We start from the raw sequence: 18,111 nt of genomic DNA, 5'->3' as shown, positions 1-18,111 counted from the left end.
ACGCAGAATTTGGACATTAACCAGGGAGAGCCTCTTCCCCGAATACATCATAAAACAAGTGAAGCAGCGAGCAGCGTGCTGGATGATGGCTGTTATAAGATAATCTCCTAATAGAGACTGAGCGGAGGGATAAGGCTGTGCGGGGCCGAGGGACGAGCGCTACACCGCTGGATTTTAACCTTTAAAATGTGGAACTTCTGTGCCCAGAGGAGCGTCTTAAATACCCTGGCCTGAATTTAATAAAAGACTGAAAGAGGTTTAGAGGAGAACTCTGTATCGGGGACATTTTAAATGTTCCAGGCTGAAGAAAATAAAGATTTTCAGCTTAATATTGGTGTTTCGTAACCCTTATTTTGTAATGCATGTTCCTGTGCTGCTGCAAAACACATCATAATCTCAGTCAGTCCAATTCTTATACACCATGTGGTTATGGAGCTGCCCTCTGCACAGGTGCGCTGTCAGGTTGCACCAGGAGAGATTGGTGACATCATTAACCTCATCAGGAACATTATCAGGAGCTACCTGTTCATATCAGGGCTTCCACAGTTTGATGACCCCCTCTGATTGACAGCAGCAGCCCTGACTCTGTGTGTGTGTGTGTGTGTGCGCGCCTGTGTGTGTGTGTGTAAGTGAATGTGTTATGACCCTCACCTCCCGACCTCCTGTCGGGACTGACCGGGCCACATGTTTCTCTGCATCCAGCTAACAAAGTCATTTCAAAGGCCATTACATTCATCTAACGCTGTACTGTGACCTTTGACCCCAGGATATTGTGAGAGAGGGAAGATCTGAGGTTTCAAAGATTGAAAGTCAGTTTCCAGTTAAACCCTAGATTTGAGGTACTTTTTATTTATTCCTTCTTGTAGACGAATCAGAAAACATCTGGAGAAATGACCGTTTATTTTAAAGGGATAGTTCGGATTGTTTGAAGTATACATACAACCGTATTAGGTACTTCTCAGTCGTAATGTCCTCTAGTCCCGACTGTGATAGGCCATTTTATCGTTTCCATAATATTGTTTTCTTATTTTTGTTGTCTCTTTTCCAAACCGCTGACCTAAACAGCTGTTCTGATCCGTGCGCTGCATGTGTAGGTGTACAGGGCTGATGTGCAGACTGAGAAGCAGTGACGAAAAACTAAACACAGCGTACACCTAAACTGAAATGTTTGTTTGTGTGTAGGACTCTTCGAAGTGGCTAACGTATGCTGAACTCCTGACCCCGTGCTGACTGTTATCTACTGTACGTAGTACACTCAGGACTCTTTCACACCTAAAGTTTGTTTGATCCGAATCAAAGAACAAATTGTTGCAACGTTGCATTTTTCCTAAAGTTTGGTTTGTGTTCTGACAGCAGCTTTTACCAGCGGACCAAAAGTTTTGAGAAGAAACTGCTCTCTGATTGGTCAGAATTTCCACGTGGGAAAACTCCCTGAAGCAAACAAAGAGAGAGACAGCGCACTCCTCAATCACACGATCGCAGACTTTAATGTTTTGTTGTCAGAGTTTTTTTAACCTTTAAAAGACATCGTTCCACTGTTAGATGAGTTTGAACACTTTCGTGTTCTTGTGTGTTTGTGAAATAGTTTGGTCAGCCCATATTTCTATTTCCTCGTTGCTCCTCCACGTCTGTCCTCTACTCATCTCGCTGTGTGTCTCTGCCGGTGTCAGCACCCGTTAACAAGCCACAATGGTTTGCGTCCTGTATTTGGTCCTACTTTAAGTCCATTTATGTTCACACCCGAATCGAACCCGACCGTGGTTCGGTTGTCTTTTTTAGCGGACCATGGGCCGGTTGTTTGGTCTGCACCAGAGTTCGATTGCCTGTCAACAAACTGGACTTTCAGAGTAACGTCTGAAAGTCCGGACCAAAGCTGTCAGGTGTGGAAGCACCCTTACAATCGATAAGTACCTCAACCCCACTTCAAAACACCCTCATTCATGTTGAGGGTTTCACTTTTATGTTGCCAATGTGATTTGGGAAAACATGGTCTGTCTGCGCTGTAACTTTAGTCATCACTTTTGTTGACCACGACCTGAAATTACGTGCAGAAACCAGAGAAACATCGTCAGCGCAAAGTTCACATGGGAGAAGAAACAAGCCTTTCTTTGCTAGCAATACGAATCCCGGAGCCGAGGAACATCGAAGTGTGTCCACTCTTTCCAATGAAGATGCATCATTCTGCTCCATGCGCAGAGAAGAGGGGAAGCAATGTCCCTCCTTTAGATAAAACGCATGCCCTGGTTCACACAACCTCTTCACGCTCTGTCCATTACAGCTGCTCGCTTTCTGAATGTTAGGAACAGGTGTTTTAAATGGGGAACACTGTCGCAGCTTTCGAAGGTTTAGCCACCAAAGCTACATGAGTAGGTTCAGAAAAAGTTGGTGGTTTGGGTTAAAATAGAAACTTGAATCAAGAAAGCTGCGTGCGTTATGTTATTAAGTAACTTCCTGTAATGTACGCGACGGAACACAGCGTGTTTTGGTCATGCGACTCTCGCTCCGGTCTCGTGACTTTCTGGAGGATTCTTGTGTCCAAGAAGTTTTCTCTTTTCCATGAGCTTTGTTTTCTGTGTTTCTGACGTTATTTCAACACGTGTCATGCCCCCACCACCTTCATGGGTGTTCAGAAGCTGTGCTCACTTCATGTTTTTCTGTAAAACCACACAAACACAAATGTTAAGAGTTTCTATGAGGACACTGGAAAGGCCTTTATTTTCAAAATAAAAGTCATAATGTCCGTATAAAAAGAGAGCAATAAAAAAGTTGTGTAAGCTCTTATATAAAGGAACCTCTCTCCATGTAACGAAACGACTGTTTCATGAGGATTTTGTGAAAGGGCAGGAATGGAGAGCTGGTGGTGAGTGTGCATGTGTGTGTGTGTGTGTGTGTGTGCATGTGCACGTGTGTGTGTGTTATGAGCTGGTACATTGATCCATGTAATTGTGTGCAGCTGAAGGAGCAGGAGCCGGACAGAGACCCACAAACATGCCAAACACTAATAAATATACACCCTAAAAGCTGAGCACTCGTTTGACCTTAATCACATTATACAACCATGATGCCCTGCACATATTCACATACACAGATGTGTGTGTGTGTGTGTGTGTGTGTGTGTGTGTGCCCTGCTGCTGACCCTGTAGGATTACACCGGACGTTAAGCTGGCACTTTCCTCCCACTGGGATAGAGTCAGGACATGACTTAACAGTGAACCCTTCACGCACACTCACACACACACACCACACACACAGTTTATGTATATATGCACCCATACACACATGTAATATTTATGTATCTGACTGACATGCATTCACACTCTCATTCTAATCCCACACACACAAACATGCCCTCACACGCTCGGGCCGCTCCCCGCTCTGACCTTGCTGGAGTACGAGTGTGTGGAGAAGGTCCAGGTCAGTCACACATCCGCAGCTCAGCAGCTTTACATTTCTCAATCCGCTCATTTGTTTTTGTATGTGAGGTCTGTAGGTTAAGCACAGAGCTGGCATCAGGATGTAGTTAGCGTAGCTTAGAAAGGTGATAAAAGCTAGCACGGCTCTATTGGAAGTATGCATCGAAACGGCGGCAAGAAGGGATTATATTTACTATATCACTATATTATCAACCAAAATACCAATCTCTCTCTTCGACTGTATGAGAAAATTGGGCACAATTCAGTCAGCGGCACAAAGAAAACTTTCAGTGTCATTGCAGGAAGTTTGACTCTGTTCTGTGACCTTCCTGCCCTTCTCTGATCACACATGTAAAGCCTAAGGCCGGAGATATTCATGCTTTTAACTACATGTTCGCCTGTGCATGATGGCTGCCCTGCGTTCCCTGCGTCTGTTTGGAGCATCGGCTGTGCACGTCCTCAAAAATTAACACTACACGTACACAAGATGCAGTGTGCACATGAACAGTAGGGGCAGTGTAGAGGCAGAGGGATGCAGCAGCAGGGACAACAATGGCCGAACAAGCTGATAGACCAAGTCCACAATGATCCACATCTGTGTCACTGTCACTGCACAGAGACAAACATGCCTGTCAAACAGCTGCAGACAGATAAGTTCTGTTTTAGAAGTCGAAGTGCAAACCTGCAAAAGTCCGGGAGCGTTACAACGTCCGTGCACGTAGGAACATGTTGGAGAGACGGAGCGGGGACGGAGCTGATGGTGTGTTCTGTCCACTGAAAGCTGTCACTGTCTCTGCCGGGATCTCAGAGTGAACATCACAGTAACCTCCATGAGTGTCCCCATGTCTGTTGTTTACATCCCGCTCAGACGGTAGCTGCATTCAGCCTGAGCTCTCTGGTGCGCCCTCTAGAGGTATCCTCCAGTAACACGCGTAGTGCAGAGACGAGTATGTGAACACTTATGTTCATGACGCAGACGGTGTGTACGCGAACGCCTTAGGCGGGGAGGGCAGCATCAAAGAGCCAGCCTGGTGCAGAGTCTGACAAATCATGATCACTTCACAGCTTCATGACTGATCAGCAAAATGATGGATAGTGAAAATCTGTTTCAGGTGTCTTGTTGTCTGATTACAGTCTTTGTGTGCTCGCAGCCTGTTTACTTAACATTTCATCTCTCAAGCCTTTAAACTTATGTTCTGTGTTGTATTTCATGTGTACTAGTTCAACACTTTCACACCAGTTTCTGGCAGTTAGTAACTTGGGCTGGTCTAACAACACCAGGTGGATGTTTCCCGTCAGCAGCCAGCTTTCTGATGAAGTCTGAGCAGTAGATTTTACCACCAAACCTTTCCTGGCTTAATAAAGGACCTTGAGAGAGCGGAGAGAGAGCCAGCATATGCAGAGTAAAAGTCAGTGTGTGTGTGTGTGGAAGTGTGTATGTTAGATCCTTGCCAAGCTGCGGGCACAGTTTGCGTGCCTGGGAAGGAAAACAGCTCATAACAAAAGCAGAGAGAGAGAGAGAGAGAGAGAGAGAGAGAGAGAGACAGAGAGAGAGAGAGAGAGAGAGAGAGAGACAGAGAGAGGGAGAGAGAGAGAGGGCCAGAATGAGAACGGGCGTGTTTGGGAGTTTACAATCCCTCGTTATTTTTTCTTACAGATTCTAGCGTGATGGAGGACAGATTGGCTTGACCAGACTGAGGCTTCACACACACACACACACACACACACACACACACACACACACCCACACACACACACACACACACACACACACACAGTCACATTGTGCAGAGATGCTAAGCCGGAGCACTCAGCTGGAGCAGCAGCGGTCGTATATTCAGAGTCCATTTGGAGAACATGGCTTGGAGGGCAGCTCTCCTGAGAGGTCAACGGGCATCAGCACGCACACACACACACACACACACACACACACACACACACACAGTCACAAACCTCTGTTAAGGGGTTAACATACCGCCAACAGGCACTGCGGTGACCCTTGACCTCCACTAATGCTGTCTGGAGGGGTGGCAGGGGAGGTAATGGGTGAGAAAAATGCTCACACGTGAACCTGACCTCCCTGTTTTAGGCCTCCCTCTCCCTGTCGCCCTCTCTCTCTCTGTCTCCGTCTGCATTCATCAAACAAAGGGAGGCGCAGTCAGACGCAGCCGGCCACTGAAACAGCTACATGAACACAACACACACACGTAGAGCAGCTCAATCGTACAGCTGTACAGCGTTACCAGGTGCTGAAAATAGAGAGATCACACAGAGACCTGTGATCAGAGTTATTTCAGCTACAAGAACAACTGATCAATCTCATCAGAGGTTATGTGTGATATTTTTAAACTTGGATCCAATATTTTCGCTCCTAAATGGGATTACCTGAGCCGACGGCCTCAACACGGTGTAATGGCGTAACTCCTTCCAGCGAATGCACCCAACTGAAGTCCACTCAAAGTTCTTGCTTTTCCCACCGACAGGTTCAGATCATCATTCTAAGTGTCTGACAACATTAAAGAAAGGATCCCTACAGAGAACCAAACCAGAAACAGACGTTACATCGCTCTCTTTTCAAACCACCAGACTCTATTGATATGCTTTCGACATCGACTCTTCAGTGATTTAAAGACTGAATAAGGCAGTTTCACATAAGACATTGGTGTTTCTACCACACTCTTTTGCAGACACGGGACGTCTGCAGAGGCTGCAAGATGAGCTGCAAAACTTGTGTTTACAGTTGGATTCCTTCAATGTTACAATTTCCTTTAGCAGACGCTTTTGTCCAAAGCGACGTACATCTGAGAGTTAGTGATTTTTGCATTCATACCTACGCCACTGGGAGCGATTTAGGGTTCAGTGTCTTGCCCAAGGACACTTCGACATGTGACTGTAGCAGTCAGGGATTGAACCACCAGCCTTCTGATTGAGAGGCAACCGACTCTACCACTGAGCCACAGCCGCCCCGCTCCTTCAATGTTCAGTGTTTACAAGGTTTTACAGGAAGCCAAAATTATCTGCAAAGGACTTCGTCTTTTCAAAACAACAAACATTTAAAGAAAATCTGTTAAAATACTGCAGTTTCTCTTCAATGTCCTTCAGGCCGTGCAATCCAGATAATAGCTCACTTTAGCTCACTTGCTACTAGCTACCAAAATGATCCAATAAAGCACAAGTTGAGTTCAAAGTTCACTGACTGTTGTCGTGTCTTGCAAGTCAATTTATTTACAAAGCACATTTAAAAACAGCAGCAGCTGACCAAAGTGCTGTACAGTGCATACAAGAAGCAATGCATAGAAACCAGAGCAATGAGACAGAAACAAAACACAACAGGTGGCCTGTTGAAGACGTGGGGGCTCAAATGCTAGCATATAGCCTTGAAAGACTCGACAGACCGAGGATGGAGGGCTATTCCACAGTAGAGGGGCCTCCACTGAGAAAGCGCGGTCACCTCTAAGTGTGATTGTGTGTTGGCTACCTTCTTCAACTCGTCTGTGCACAAACCAGAACACTCCAGTCTAACGATATGCCAACATGTAAATAAGACACAGACAGAGATCCTGAGAGATTAAACAAAGATGGAGAGCCGTGAGAGAAGTGTGTTACATCAGTGCAATTTCCCACATCATTCCCCTGATTAAAAAGCAACAAGAGGGTTCTGAAGCTTTATTCAGACACCCAGCAGAGAGAGAGAGAGAGAGAGAGAGAGAGAGAGAGAGAGAGAGGGAGGGTTGTGTAAGAGATGTTACAAAAGACACACTTCAAAGATGGTAAAAACAGCTCCCTCTGGTCCTTTTGTTGCTGTGATGTAAGCTTCTCTGCCAACACAAATACGCACACACACACACACACACACACACACACACACACACACACACCTAGGAGAGACACAGAATAATCACACAGATGTATGCACACACTCTGTATTTCTCTGCTGCTTTCTGACTTGATTTGACTCATAACTTTCTGAATGTTCAAACAGCATGCTTTCATCAAAACCAAAAGAACCAAAAAACAAACAGAAAAAATTCCAACATGATGAAACAGACAAATGAGGAAGCACAAGGGAACCAGGACGGCCGGAGGAGAAGCCCTGTGAAATGTCGACTGTGTTTACAAATTGTAAATCAACCTGAAAATGTTGAATGTCCTTTGGTGTGCTCTCCATCAGGCTACATTCAAACATTAGCATTTTAAAGATATCACAAATATCACAAATCTCCCGTGGCAGCGCAGCCCCGACCCCCGATGTATCCATTCTACCTCCCCACCCTGCAGGACGGAGGTTTACTCCATGAATTATTGATCGTCCTCCGGACATCATCCTGGCCTTTTGTGAGTCACCGACAAAAAATGAAAATCGAACAAATGACACTGGAGTCCCACCTCTGGCTGGGTCTGATTTGTGGCTCTACAAGGTGTGTGTGTGTGTTTGATGTGTTAGTCTAAAGTACTACTTTGAAGTGACTCAAGTTTTCACCACCGAACTTGAAGCCAATGCAAAAGAGCCTTCAGACAGAGGAGAACAAAGGGTGAGTAGTTGCTTTCCCAATAAATCCCTGACTCCGTAAAAGATTTTAAATATCCAAAGTGTCTCTTTAAGTGACTGTTTTGGTTTAACCTCTCAATTTTGGGACCGCAAGTTCCTCTAGGATGTCTCGTATGTTGTAGGAGGAAGATTCAATAATGAATTTTGCCATTTTCTGAAATAGGAAATTGGATAGAACGACCAAATTAAGCTCCAATAACAGTTAATAATTACCCCAAGAATTTGGCAAAACAAATGACAATAAGCAGCGTTTACTCTTACAGGTTTTAATAAAGGTGATGATAGATAAGGAGGCCAAACTAGGAGAGGATAAAGAGAGTATCATCAGCATACAAGGGAAGAAAAATATTGTTTTTATTGTTCACCACTTTCCTTCAAAAGTAGCATGAATGGAAAGAAAAGAAGAGGACCTAAGTTGCTGCCTTGCGGGACGCCACAGGAGAAACCAGATAAGAAATTTAACAAATAAACTGAAATGGATAAAAAGAAAACACAGATGTGATAAATTTCTCTCTCAGCATTCCTAAGATATTCTGTTCACAGAAATGGAACCGATGGATGTGTACTGATGGACAGACAGAATGCCTCCAGCCACGGCTATCATCGGTGAAGAGGCAATACAAATGAACCAAGCCGGGGCTTTGACATAATAAAAATCATATAACGACAACGTGTATTCAAAGTGTGTTAGAGAAGATTACGTTTGCCTCGTCAAACTTGAACCATAAATCAGACTCTCATCTTCTTCTTACTCCAGGACCTCACAAACATCACCTCTGAATGAACCAGTGCTCCATATAAAGGGAACATGACCCCTGAGCAGCCGCTATAATCACTGCGACCACCAATATGTCCACCCTGGCCTTAACACCATGGCCCTAAACAGACCAGTACAACGACACACACACACACACACACTGACCTACTGACATTTATACACACACACACAAGCGCTGACCCACAGGCAGTGACCTCAGCAGACTGGCTTTGCCGTTGCAATCAGCCACACACCTGCTGTCTGACCTTTCTTTCGTCCTCAAAGAGCCGGATTTATCTCTCCACAACATTTTATGTCTGCAGAGTATAGACTGTATATCAGAGGTGAATATAGCCTTTGGTTTCAAAAGTAAAGCCATGCGGAAGTACCGTAAAGCTGCCACTTTAAATTATGGTCCCAGTTAGAGTAAAATGAATAAGAGGATTATGCTTCAGGCAAGGCTAAAGTCGCTACCACAGCAGCCTCAAACCAGCAAAGAGACGTAACAAAGTTTATCCACCCTGTCGTCCAATTATGAACACTTCTGGTTCCAAAAAACAAGATGGCGACTCCAGCCTTCAAAAGGGGGGTTCACAAACCAATGGATAACATCACGTTGGATCCGTCCATTTGTTATACAGTCTTGCTGCAGACACACACACCAGACTCAAACAGATATGTTGTTAGAGTCTTTTTAACGTGGCTAAAAACAGCTTTCCTAGAGTCCAACTCGCCTGGGCCAAAACATTTCAGTCAAAGGCTGGATGTTGTTTTTATGCTTTCGCAGAAATGATACTGAGGTCTGATAATTGTATACTGCACAGTCCATCAAAACTAAACCAGATCTGCCACGCTCTCATTCATACTCTCGACGGTCCAGCAAAGCAGGAATGCAAAAGAGAAAACATCATGAAACCGCCATATTTTGTTACCCTAAACTGTCTACATCCAGACAGTAAACTAAACTAACAACGAGCAAAGTCAAAGCTGTTATTTCATGCTTCATGCTCAATTTATCACTGCAGCCTGGGCAAAATGTTTGTGTTGTCCACATATTTCAGAAACCAAACGTGTGTTTTCCGTTGCAGCTTGTGGTACGGCGAGGAGGAGGCAGGGAGTCATGTTTCCAGTGTGAGATATGTGTGGTGACACAGTTTGAGAAACAAACTTCAGACTCTTGAGGGGAGAAAAGCGTTCAGAGACAGAGCAGATAAGCTTGGTGAGATCCAAGCTAAACCATATTGCACAACATCATGCCACCACATACCGTTACAAACCTACAAGCAAACACGAAGGGAGCTGAGTATAGATGTTGACCTACCTGGTGCAGCCTGCATCTCCATGAGACCTCCTGTTGTGATAAGAGCCTCCAAGATCCTGACGTGGTGCTCCGGGTTCACATCCGCACTGTTGGCAAAATCACAAACATGACGGGGAGTTGTGGTGAAATCAAAGTTCCCATTCATTCTTCACATGGCATGCACATCACCTGCTCCAGTAGAACTGCTATAAACATTAGGATAGCAGAACAAATGAGCTGCACCTGGACCCAGATGCAGAAGCAATCTCCTATTGGCTCACTCACTGACACATTGATATTGTTTCCCACACTGATATGGAGCATATTAATCTCTCCAGAAAGAGGAAGCTACTTAATTCATCTCTTTCTCCAAAGAGGAACATATTTACTCCCCACACTCTCGCACCAAGAGTTCTGGATCAAGAGTATGAGCTCAAACATCTCTAAAATAAATGAAACGTAACAAGTTTACGTCGTACAAAAAGGGATATTTTTCATCAACTGGAAACACATCTGTATAAAAGAGTAAATGCTTCATGTTGAACACATTTTTTTTTACCTTTTTATGGAAGTGTATGGACACAATCTGTCAAAAAATTCATGTTTTTTTCCCTCTCTGGTACCTCACTTTACAGTTTTTGAAGATGTGGATATAATTTCTATAATTCAATAAGATAAAACATTTCAAAGCATTAAGTATACACTTTTTTCTATATGTATATGCGGTGGTACGTGTCAAAGTAACATCGACATGAATGGCAGGACCCAAGGTTTCCCAGCAGAACATTCCCCAAAGCCAGTTCACTGGTTTTCCTTCCTTGTACCCCTTTAGGTAGGTCCTTGGACATGCTCTGACCCAGTCGTCTAGCCATCATAGTTTGGTCCTTGTCAAAGTCGCTCACATCCTCACACTCGCCCATTTTTGCTGCTTCCAACACATCAACTCCGACAGAAAGTTCTCCTGCTGCCTCACGTATCCCACCAACAGACGGGTGCCATTGTAACGAGATAATCAATGTTATTCACTCGACCGATCAGTGGTCGTAATGTTATGGCCAATCGTGTATAATCGTGTTTTTCATCCTGGCATCACTCCGCTTGTCAGCCTGTTTCTACATTTCTACAAAGATCACAGCGAGAGTGAAACACTGTCTTTCAATATGTTTAGTGGACGCAGTAATCGTGCGGGCGTTGACGCTTTAAATATAAAAGGACATTGTTGAACAATGTGTAAACCATCAGGCTTTGCACACACGAGTCTTGTCAGCAGGATCAGCTCTCATTGTTTTTATTGAAACTGCTCTTTTCACGAGATCTGTTGACAATAAGAAGCTCAAACACATAGAATAAGTGTGACTGTTTAAATGTTTGCAGACTGCAGCGTATACCCCAGAACCATCTCGAATTAATCAACATTTCCACACAGACAACATGAGCCAACACTGGATGTGGTTGAAACAGCATGGCATGCTATGATACGCAGCCCGCTCTCTGTGTGCACGTCAGAGGTGAACGGCCGGACCGGGCTGTGCAAACAATCACAGTTTCTGACTCACTGACTGCCTCCCCACATCTCCACCGCACACAACGCCACAAGGAGAAATTCCTCGGTAATTTCTGGAAAAACAGACGCAGGCGAGCTTGTGCAGGGTGCAGAGAAACAAAACATGACCATGAGCCTTGTTAATGCCATTCTCTCCGTGTTCAAACACACAGCTCTTAAACTGCAGGATGTTGATGTTAGAGCCGAGCCAAGTGTCAGGCTCGGATTTTACAAGGACAGATCCGTTCTTATAAAAATAGCAGGTTCTTCTGATCAAACGGGACGATCCTGCTCGATTGATCTGAGTTTTGTCTTGGTTATGAGTGGTTGAGTTGAGTGCCACATTTAGTGCCCAACATCATGCGTTTGTTTAGTTTCTGTCTGGCTGATTCATGAATGACGAATGAGACGGGAATACCCTCTCCACCAGAATACTGCGGCACGTTTACAAGAGAAGGGAGAGAAATATAACGTTTTTATGCCAAAGACGGAACATGTCATACTTTAGAGGATAGATGACTTTGATTTCACAGCCATGAGGGAAGAACCGTAGTTTAATCATTAAAGATTTTCATGTTGTGATTTGAACTTCACAGGTCATGAAACATGCACAGACCGACATGTGAAACAAAATGACCACACAAATCCTAATCCTAATTAAATGGGTTGTAATTATGGTTTCCCTAGGCCACATTTCACATACCGTTGCAGAATGATTATAGACCCTTTCAACCCTCAAATGAACAAGTTTTAAAAATGACGTTGATGTTGTTGGTATCCCAGTTGGTGCTCACTGGGGAAGTCGTTTTCTCCTCCGACACGCCGATGAGAGTCCGGTGTGCTACAAGGCTAATGTGTAGCTATTAAAGTTATCATCTCAACGATCTCTGTTTCGTTCTCTTTGGCGGCACCTATGGCGATAAAAGGTAACTGCAGGAGCACACTTCCCAGATATCCAGACAGTGCTGCATGTGTGACGTCCACGGTTGGCTCCGGTTGTAACTCTTGATTTTCCTGGCTGTTTGTTTCTGTTTCTTTGGATTTTCACTTCTTGTTGAAGTTGTATCTGTAGTCATCCATCTTTTCTTTGTTTGTTCAGCCATAGTAGATTACTGTTTACTCGCAACAGCAGCCGCCTACCCTCTCTGGCAGACCAACCACTGCTTGTCACTAACTGGGCGCCGCTTGTGATTTTTTCCACGAACCCAGTCCAAGGCTTTCATCAGTGGGCTCAGTCATCATTGTGTTACCTCATTGGGCGATAGATAGTGACTTAACAGACATTTATTCAACCTTATCACTTTGAGCTAAAAATGTACCATACAAAATAATTGAACCTTTGATCTGAAAGTCGTAGAGAAAGCAAGTTTTACATTTAAGGTAAAGCTGTGGTGGGCCGGAGTGGACCGCCCTTAATGGATGTGCTATAACGTAAAGCTGACACACCGACAACGGGGTAGAGAGAACGTCATTGGTCAACCTGTTCCTGGTTTTCTATTGGTTGGGGAATTTACAGGGTTGGTGCATCAAAAAAATCCTAGAGCGGAGAAGAGAGAGAGCGGGTGTTTCAGAAGCGGACAGAAGTGGTCTGAGGGTTGAAGCTGGAGCGCGGGAGCAACAACGTATTCAAGTACAAGCGAACATCTCGAGCAGAAGAGCAGATCTGAGCACAAACTGGAGCTGTTAGAGCGCAAAGGGAAAGTAGCAGAATCAATAAGTCATGTTCTCCAGATGATTACCATTACTATTTATAGTAATCTGATTAAACATGTTGAATAAGATCTGTCTCATATTCTGGATCAGTTTGGATCAACACAGCGACTATTTTGTGCTGACTTCTTCCTGATTGTGATGATTGAGCTGCAAAAACAACAGTGAAGTTGATTAAACTGGCGGCGCTAACATAAACCCGTCTCATCAGGACAATATGTCGGAGCCTCCTGTGTTTCTGTGACTCATATGGAAATTTACAGTGTGAGGATAAAGGAGGTTTCCTCGACTGCTTCTCAGGCTTTGATCCATTTGTCCCGTTTGAGAGAAGCGCCAGTGCCTTCCTGCCCCTCAGAGACAGAGACTGTGACTAATTACAAACATATAAACCCGACTGGAATTTAAATACATGAAGAAGCAAATAAAGGAGCCATTAAGGACGCAGTGATACACATCATAAAGTCCTGATGGAAGAAGTGATGTATGGAGTGGAGGTAAAGAATGCTGCGAGGTAAACTGCTGCTTCGTTGTGGATTTTATTTAATTGACATCTGGAGATCAGTTATGTCTCCTATACCAAAGCTAAAGCTGTCAGTGTAGCTCATAGTCTCACCACTCAGGCAGCTGCTGAAATCAACAACACCTTCCCGCCAATCAGAGAGTGAACAAGTCAGGGTGAAGGCTGCGTACCTGAGAGCAGAGTGCTGGAAGACGACCTCGGAGAAGGCCTGTCCCAGCAGCCGGGGCCCGGCCTGGCTGTGCTGGCTGACCCGGGCCAGGTGTCTGCTGAGGTGCACCAGGAGCTGGTGGTTAGCCTGAGGGATGCTGGGAGACTCCAGGATCCTCTTCAGCCTCTCGCCGCACTCCTCCACACTCTGACTCTCTGCAGGACAGAAACAAAGAGAGAGAACCAGGTGAGTATTGTTTCACCAAAGCGTCAACCTTTGTGTAACCATTTCTGTTTCCACTGCACAGCTCAAATGCAACACAATCTCACTCCCCAATCTTGAAATACAGCAGTGTGGTCAGTGGCCCTATGCTTCAAAATATGACGATCAAAGTGTCCCCCCCAGTGCCAGCTTTGCAGGCGCAGGGCTCTGCTGTCAGGCAGTAGTTCAGCAGAAATCAGAACAACCTTGCTTATCATTGTGTCACCAGTAAACAGACAAAGGAGGATGAAAGTACATGCATCTGTGTGTCTGAGAGCGTGCTGTAACGCTGATCAGACACCCTGGACGCTGCATGCATAAACATGTATCACATTAAAGAACATTTCACCATTTCTCTCAGACACACTGAGCACAGAGCAGACGTTCCTGCTGTGCCGCCCGATGTGCAGCACCTCCATCAGTATCCATCCGAGCATGTAGCCAAACTGCAGGCCGGCTTTGAGGAGATGTACGGCCTTGGCAGGACATCAGTGATTTGAATTCAGAGCCAGTCGAGCAGCCAGCTGCTAGCAAGCTAGCCTGACAGACGCTGTGGGGAAAATCACAGGGGCTTCATATACGGCTGTTGTAAAAACGACACAGCGGGAGGCGGCACAGGGGATAATACGAGTTCTTTTCTTGTATTAGCCGAGGTTCAGACAATGGGCCGTGTTTGAAGAGGTGCAGACGTATTGACGAGCGCGCTCACCACAGGCCTTTTACCACCGCAAACAGGCTGCAAACAAGAAAACATCTGTGCCTGAGCCCGCTGTGTGCTGCCTTTATGAGACGGGGGGGGGACTCAGTGGGAGAGTGCAGAGCTGGACCGCAGACTTATCAAGTCCATTCATCTCCGTCTGAATCTGCTCTCTCAAAGGTTCTGATTCATCCTGCATTCTTACAGCTCTCGTCTGAGGCTATGATCAGGGTTGTGATTGAGAGGATAACTAACTGAGACTAAGTGGAAAAGTTTTCTAACCAAAGCCCGTGTCTGAAAAACCTGCGTCAACACGCTAATTTCGGTGGGAAAGGAGTAAAAAAGTCAACTTTGGTTTGGTCATGCCCCTCTTTCTTAATTTTCTTTAGTTTCATTGAGACTTTTATGATGTTTTTGGCGTCTTCTTTGAATAAAAAATACCAGGACATGAAGAATAACCACGAGAATATGTGTTTTATTTTATCAATGCCAAAGCATGCAGTGAGTAGTGACGCTTAAATGTCATGTGTGACACACATAACTCCACATTTCTGTTCCCTCCTAACCTCGCCTGTCCCATTCATATTAAACACAGTGAAGAGTAGGGCTTGTGTAATGCAAAGGTCATGAAAGGTTAAAACTTACAAAAAGGATTTAGTAAAAACAGGAGTGGACCCTGGTTGCAGCATGCCCTGCCGTCTGCACACTACGAGCAGTGTTTATGGAAAGAGCTCGGCCTGACACACACAAACACACACACACACACACACACACACACACACACACACATGAACAGTGATTTGTGTGATGCAGAGCTCTACATGTGTACATGCCGCATGTATCCAGGTGTTAGAATGCTGATATGTATTGATTGACCACGTGAGCTATCGGTGTATTTGGCCGCCTGTGCGGGAACTAAAGTGTTCAAATCGATCCCAATAACACAGAGTGCCAACAGAGAGCCGAGGAGCTGACAGAACCACTGACTGTAGATCTGACAGATGACTGATTGGACAGATGGAGGAGGGAGCAGAGGAAGAGAGAAGGAGCTGTGAAAGGGAAAAGAAATCACACCGACATGCACAACACAAATGTCCAAACATGCAGCCAGACAACATCACGTTACACAACACTGTGACAGCAACTAACGAAACATCTCCGCGTATTTTCACCAGATTTTGAGACGTCGTGTGCACGCGTTGTGTTTGAAGAATGAGCTTTAAACATAAATCAGTTTATCTGCCTTCCTGTGTGTGCCTATGTGGGGGGCTGGTGTCCAGAGGTCAAAGGTCAGACAGACAGAGAGGAGAGGTGAAGAGGTGAAGAGGGAGGAGTCAAGTGGCTTTGTTTAATAACCATTAGTGTGTATTTCCGTGTGTGTGTGCGTGTGTGTGTGTGTGTGTGTGTGTGTGGTGTACTGTAAATCAAGTCTGCATGTCCCTCCTGTATGGTGCATTCAGGTACAATTATAAGTGACCTGTTTTATGTGTTTTACATTATTCAGACCTCCTACAAACAGACAGAGTCAAGGCAAAATTTTACGAGTAACATTTTGCTTTTCAGGGGACAGGAAGTGTGTCCTGAACAAAGATGTTTTAAAAGTTTAGTCCTGAATTCTTCTGATTTGAATCTGTGTAATAACAAAGTGATCTAGGTCTCAGAGTTCTGCTGGGAATCACACTTGTATTTCCCCAACATGCCTCGAGCAGCGACTCTCTCAGGATCTATAACTGCAAGTTTTCAAACCTGAACACCTTGAAGCCTCACCGACAAATGAAAAGCTGTTATTATGTAAGTTTAGCTCCATTCTTTTTTAATATATATACTCAACCAAATGTCAGAGAAGTGTTATGTATCTCTATAACTTTACGTCATATTCTGATCTTTAAATCCAGATTATTTTGGAACAAGATTTGAGCTTCGTAATCAGAAATGCAAAGCTGAGGAGCAGTGGATGTATCTGTTTAAAGTGCAGCCGACATTTGGGTTCTGAGGACTCATCATGTCGGGTTAGACGAAGAATAAAGAGAGCAGGTGTGTAGTTTAAGGGCGACGCGGGCTGCTGGACTCGAGAGGTACAGAGGGGAGTTAGAGAGGTAACACAATATAAATACCTCGAGCAGCGAGGCATACAGAGTAACAGCGGGGTTTAGATTATAAAGAAATATACAAACATTAGATAAAGTGTAGTATTATAAATGTAAAACAGGGCTGTAACTTATGATTGCTTTCATTACTGATCATTTGGCCAATTATTTTCATGTTCCATATTCTTTAAATTGTCAATAAATGTTTAAAAGAAGTAAATCCTGACATTTAGGAAACGATCAATCGATCATCAAAATATTTGGATTCATTTTCTGTCAGTTGAGATCAAAGCTGCTCTTATTTAAAGTGTATGAATGTTAACATTTTAAATATTTACAGGATCAGTTTTAGTGCTCGCAGGGAGGAAGTTCATGGACACTTGAGACGTGTCTGTGTGTGTGTGTGTGTGTGTGTGTGTGTGTGTGTGTGTGTGTGTTTTCGGGTGGGCAGGTGGGCGGTGATGGATGGCTGACAATCTGCTGCAGCCTGATGGGGGTCATTTAAGTCACCTCTCTCGGTCTGACCACAACTGATCATAGACGACCACCACACACACACACACACACACACACACACACACACACACACACACACACACACACACACACTGTCCTCCTCCCTCTGTTATTATGGATTGGGGTTGACCCCGCTGGTCAATAGAGGTCAAGGCTGGAGAGGGAACTTGGCCCATCCATCTGGCCCCGCCGGGACTCTGGGAGACCGGACAACTGGACAGTTGGGGGGGTCGAGACGAGGTGGAGGAGGGTGTTAGGAAGAATTGGGGCAAACTGGAGTTTTACATAACGGCTATTATGGAGATGGATTTTAGTCTGATTCACCCCAAAGTCCTGATTATAGTTAGGAAACAAGAAGAATAACAGTGAATTAGGAAAGCTTCATATGATTTTTGATACAAAACATGAGCGATGACGTGAAGGTTGAGGACGCACTCATACCGATGACTCATTGCATTGTGAAAGTGAGGAACAGTCAGAAGTGCTGGGCCCTCAGAGAGCAGAGGTGATCATCAACCCTTCACATTGGATGCTTTCTGATTGCTAAACAATCTATAAATACAATTTGAACAATGACGGGAAAGAAACTGTACGTCAGTATGAAACATGC

At 44.7% G+C, this 18,111-nt stretch overlaps 1 protein-coding gene across 1 annotated transcript in view; it reads right to left on the bottom strand.

Annotated features, from left to right (window-relative positions):
* pik3r3b (phosphoinositide-3-kinase, regulatory subunit 3b (gamma)) overlaps nucleotides 1-18,111 on the bottom strand; it is a 217,059-nt gene that overhangs the window by 96,758 nt on the left and 102,190 nt on the right. Inside the window, exons 6-7 of the mRNA XM_069679827.1 lie at nucleotides 13,963-14,155; nucleotides 10,041-10,126 (exon numbers count right to left, since the gene is read on the bottom strand). Of these exons, the coding sequence (XP_069535928.1) occupies nucleotides 10,041-10,126; nucleotides 13,963-14,155 (279 nt within the window). The remainder of the gene's footprint in view (nucleotides 1-10,040; nucleotides 10,127-13,962; nucleotides 14,156-18,111) is intronic.

The sequence above is a fragment of the Semicossyphus pulcher genome, unplaced genomic scaffold (assembly GCF_022749685.1).
Source record: "Semicossyphus pulcher isolate SPU_LCO1_2020_fin unplaced genomic scaffold, fSemPul1.0.p SCAF_4, whole genome shotgun sequence".
Taxonomy (NCBI): Eukaryota; Metazoa; Chordata; class Actinopteri; order Labriformes; family Labridae; genus Semicossyphus; species Semicossyphus pulcher.
This window is presented reverse-complemented; position numbering and strand designations above follow the sequence as displayed.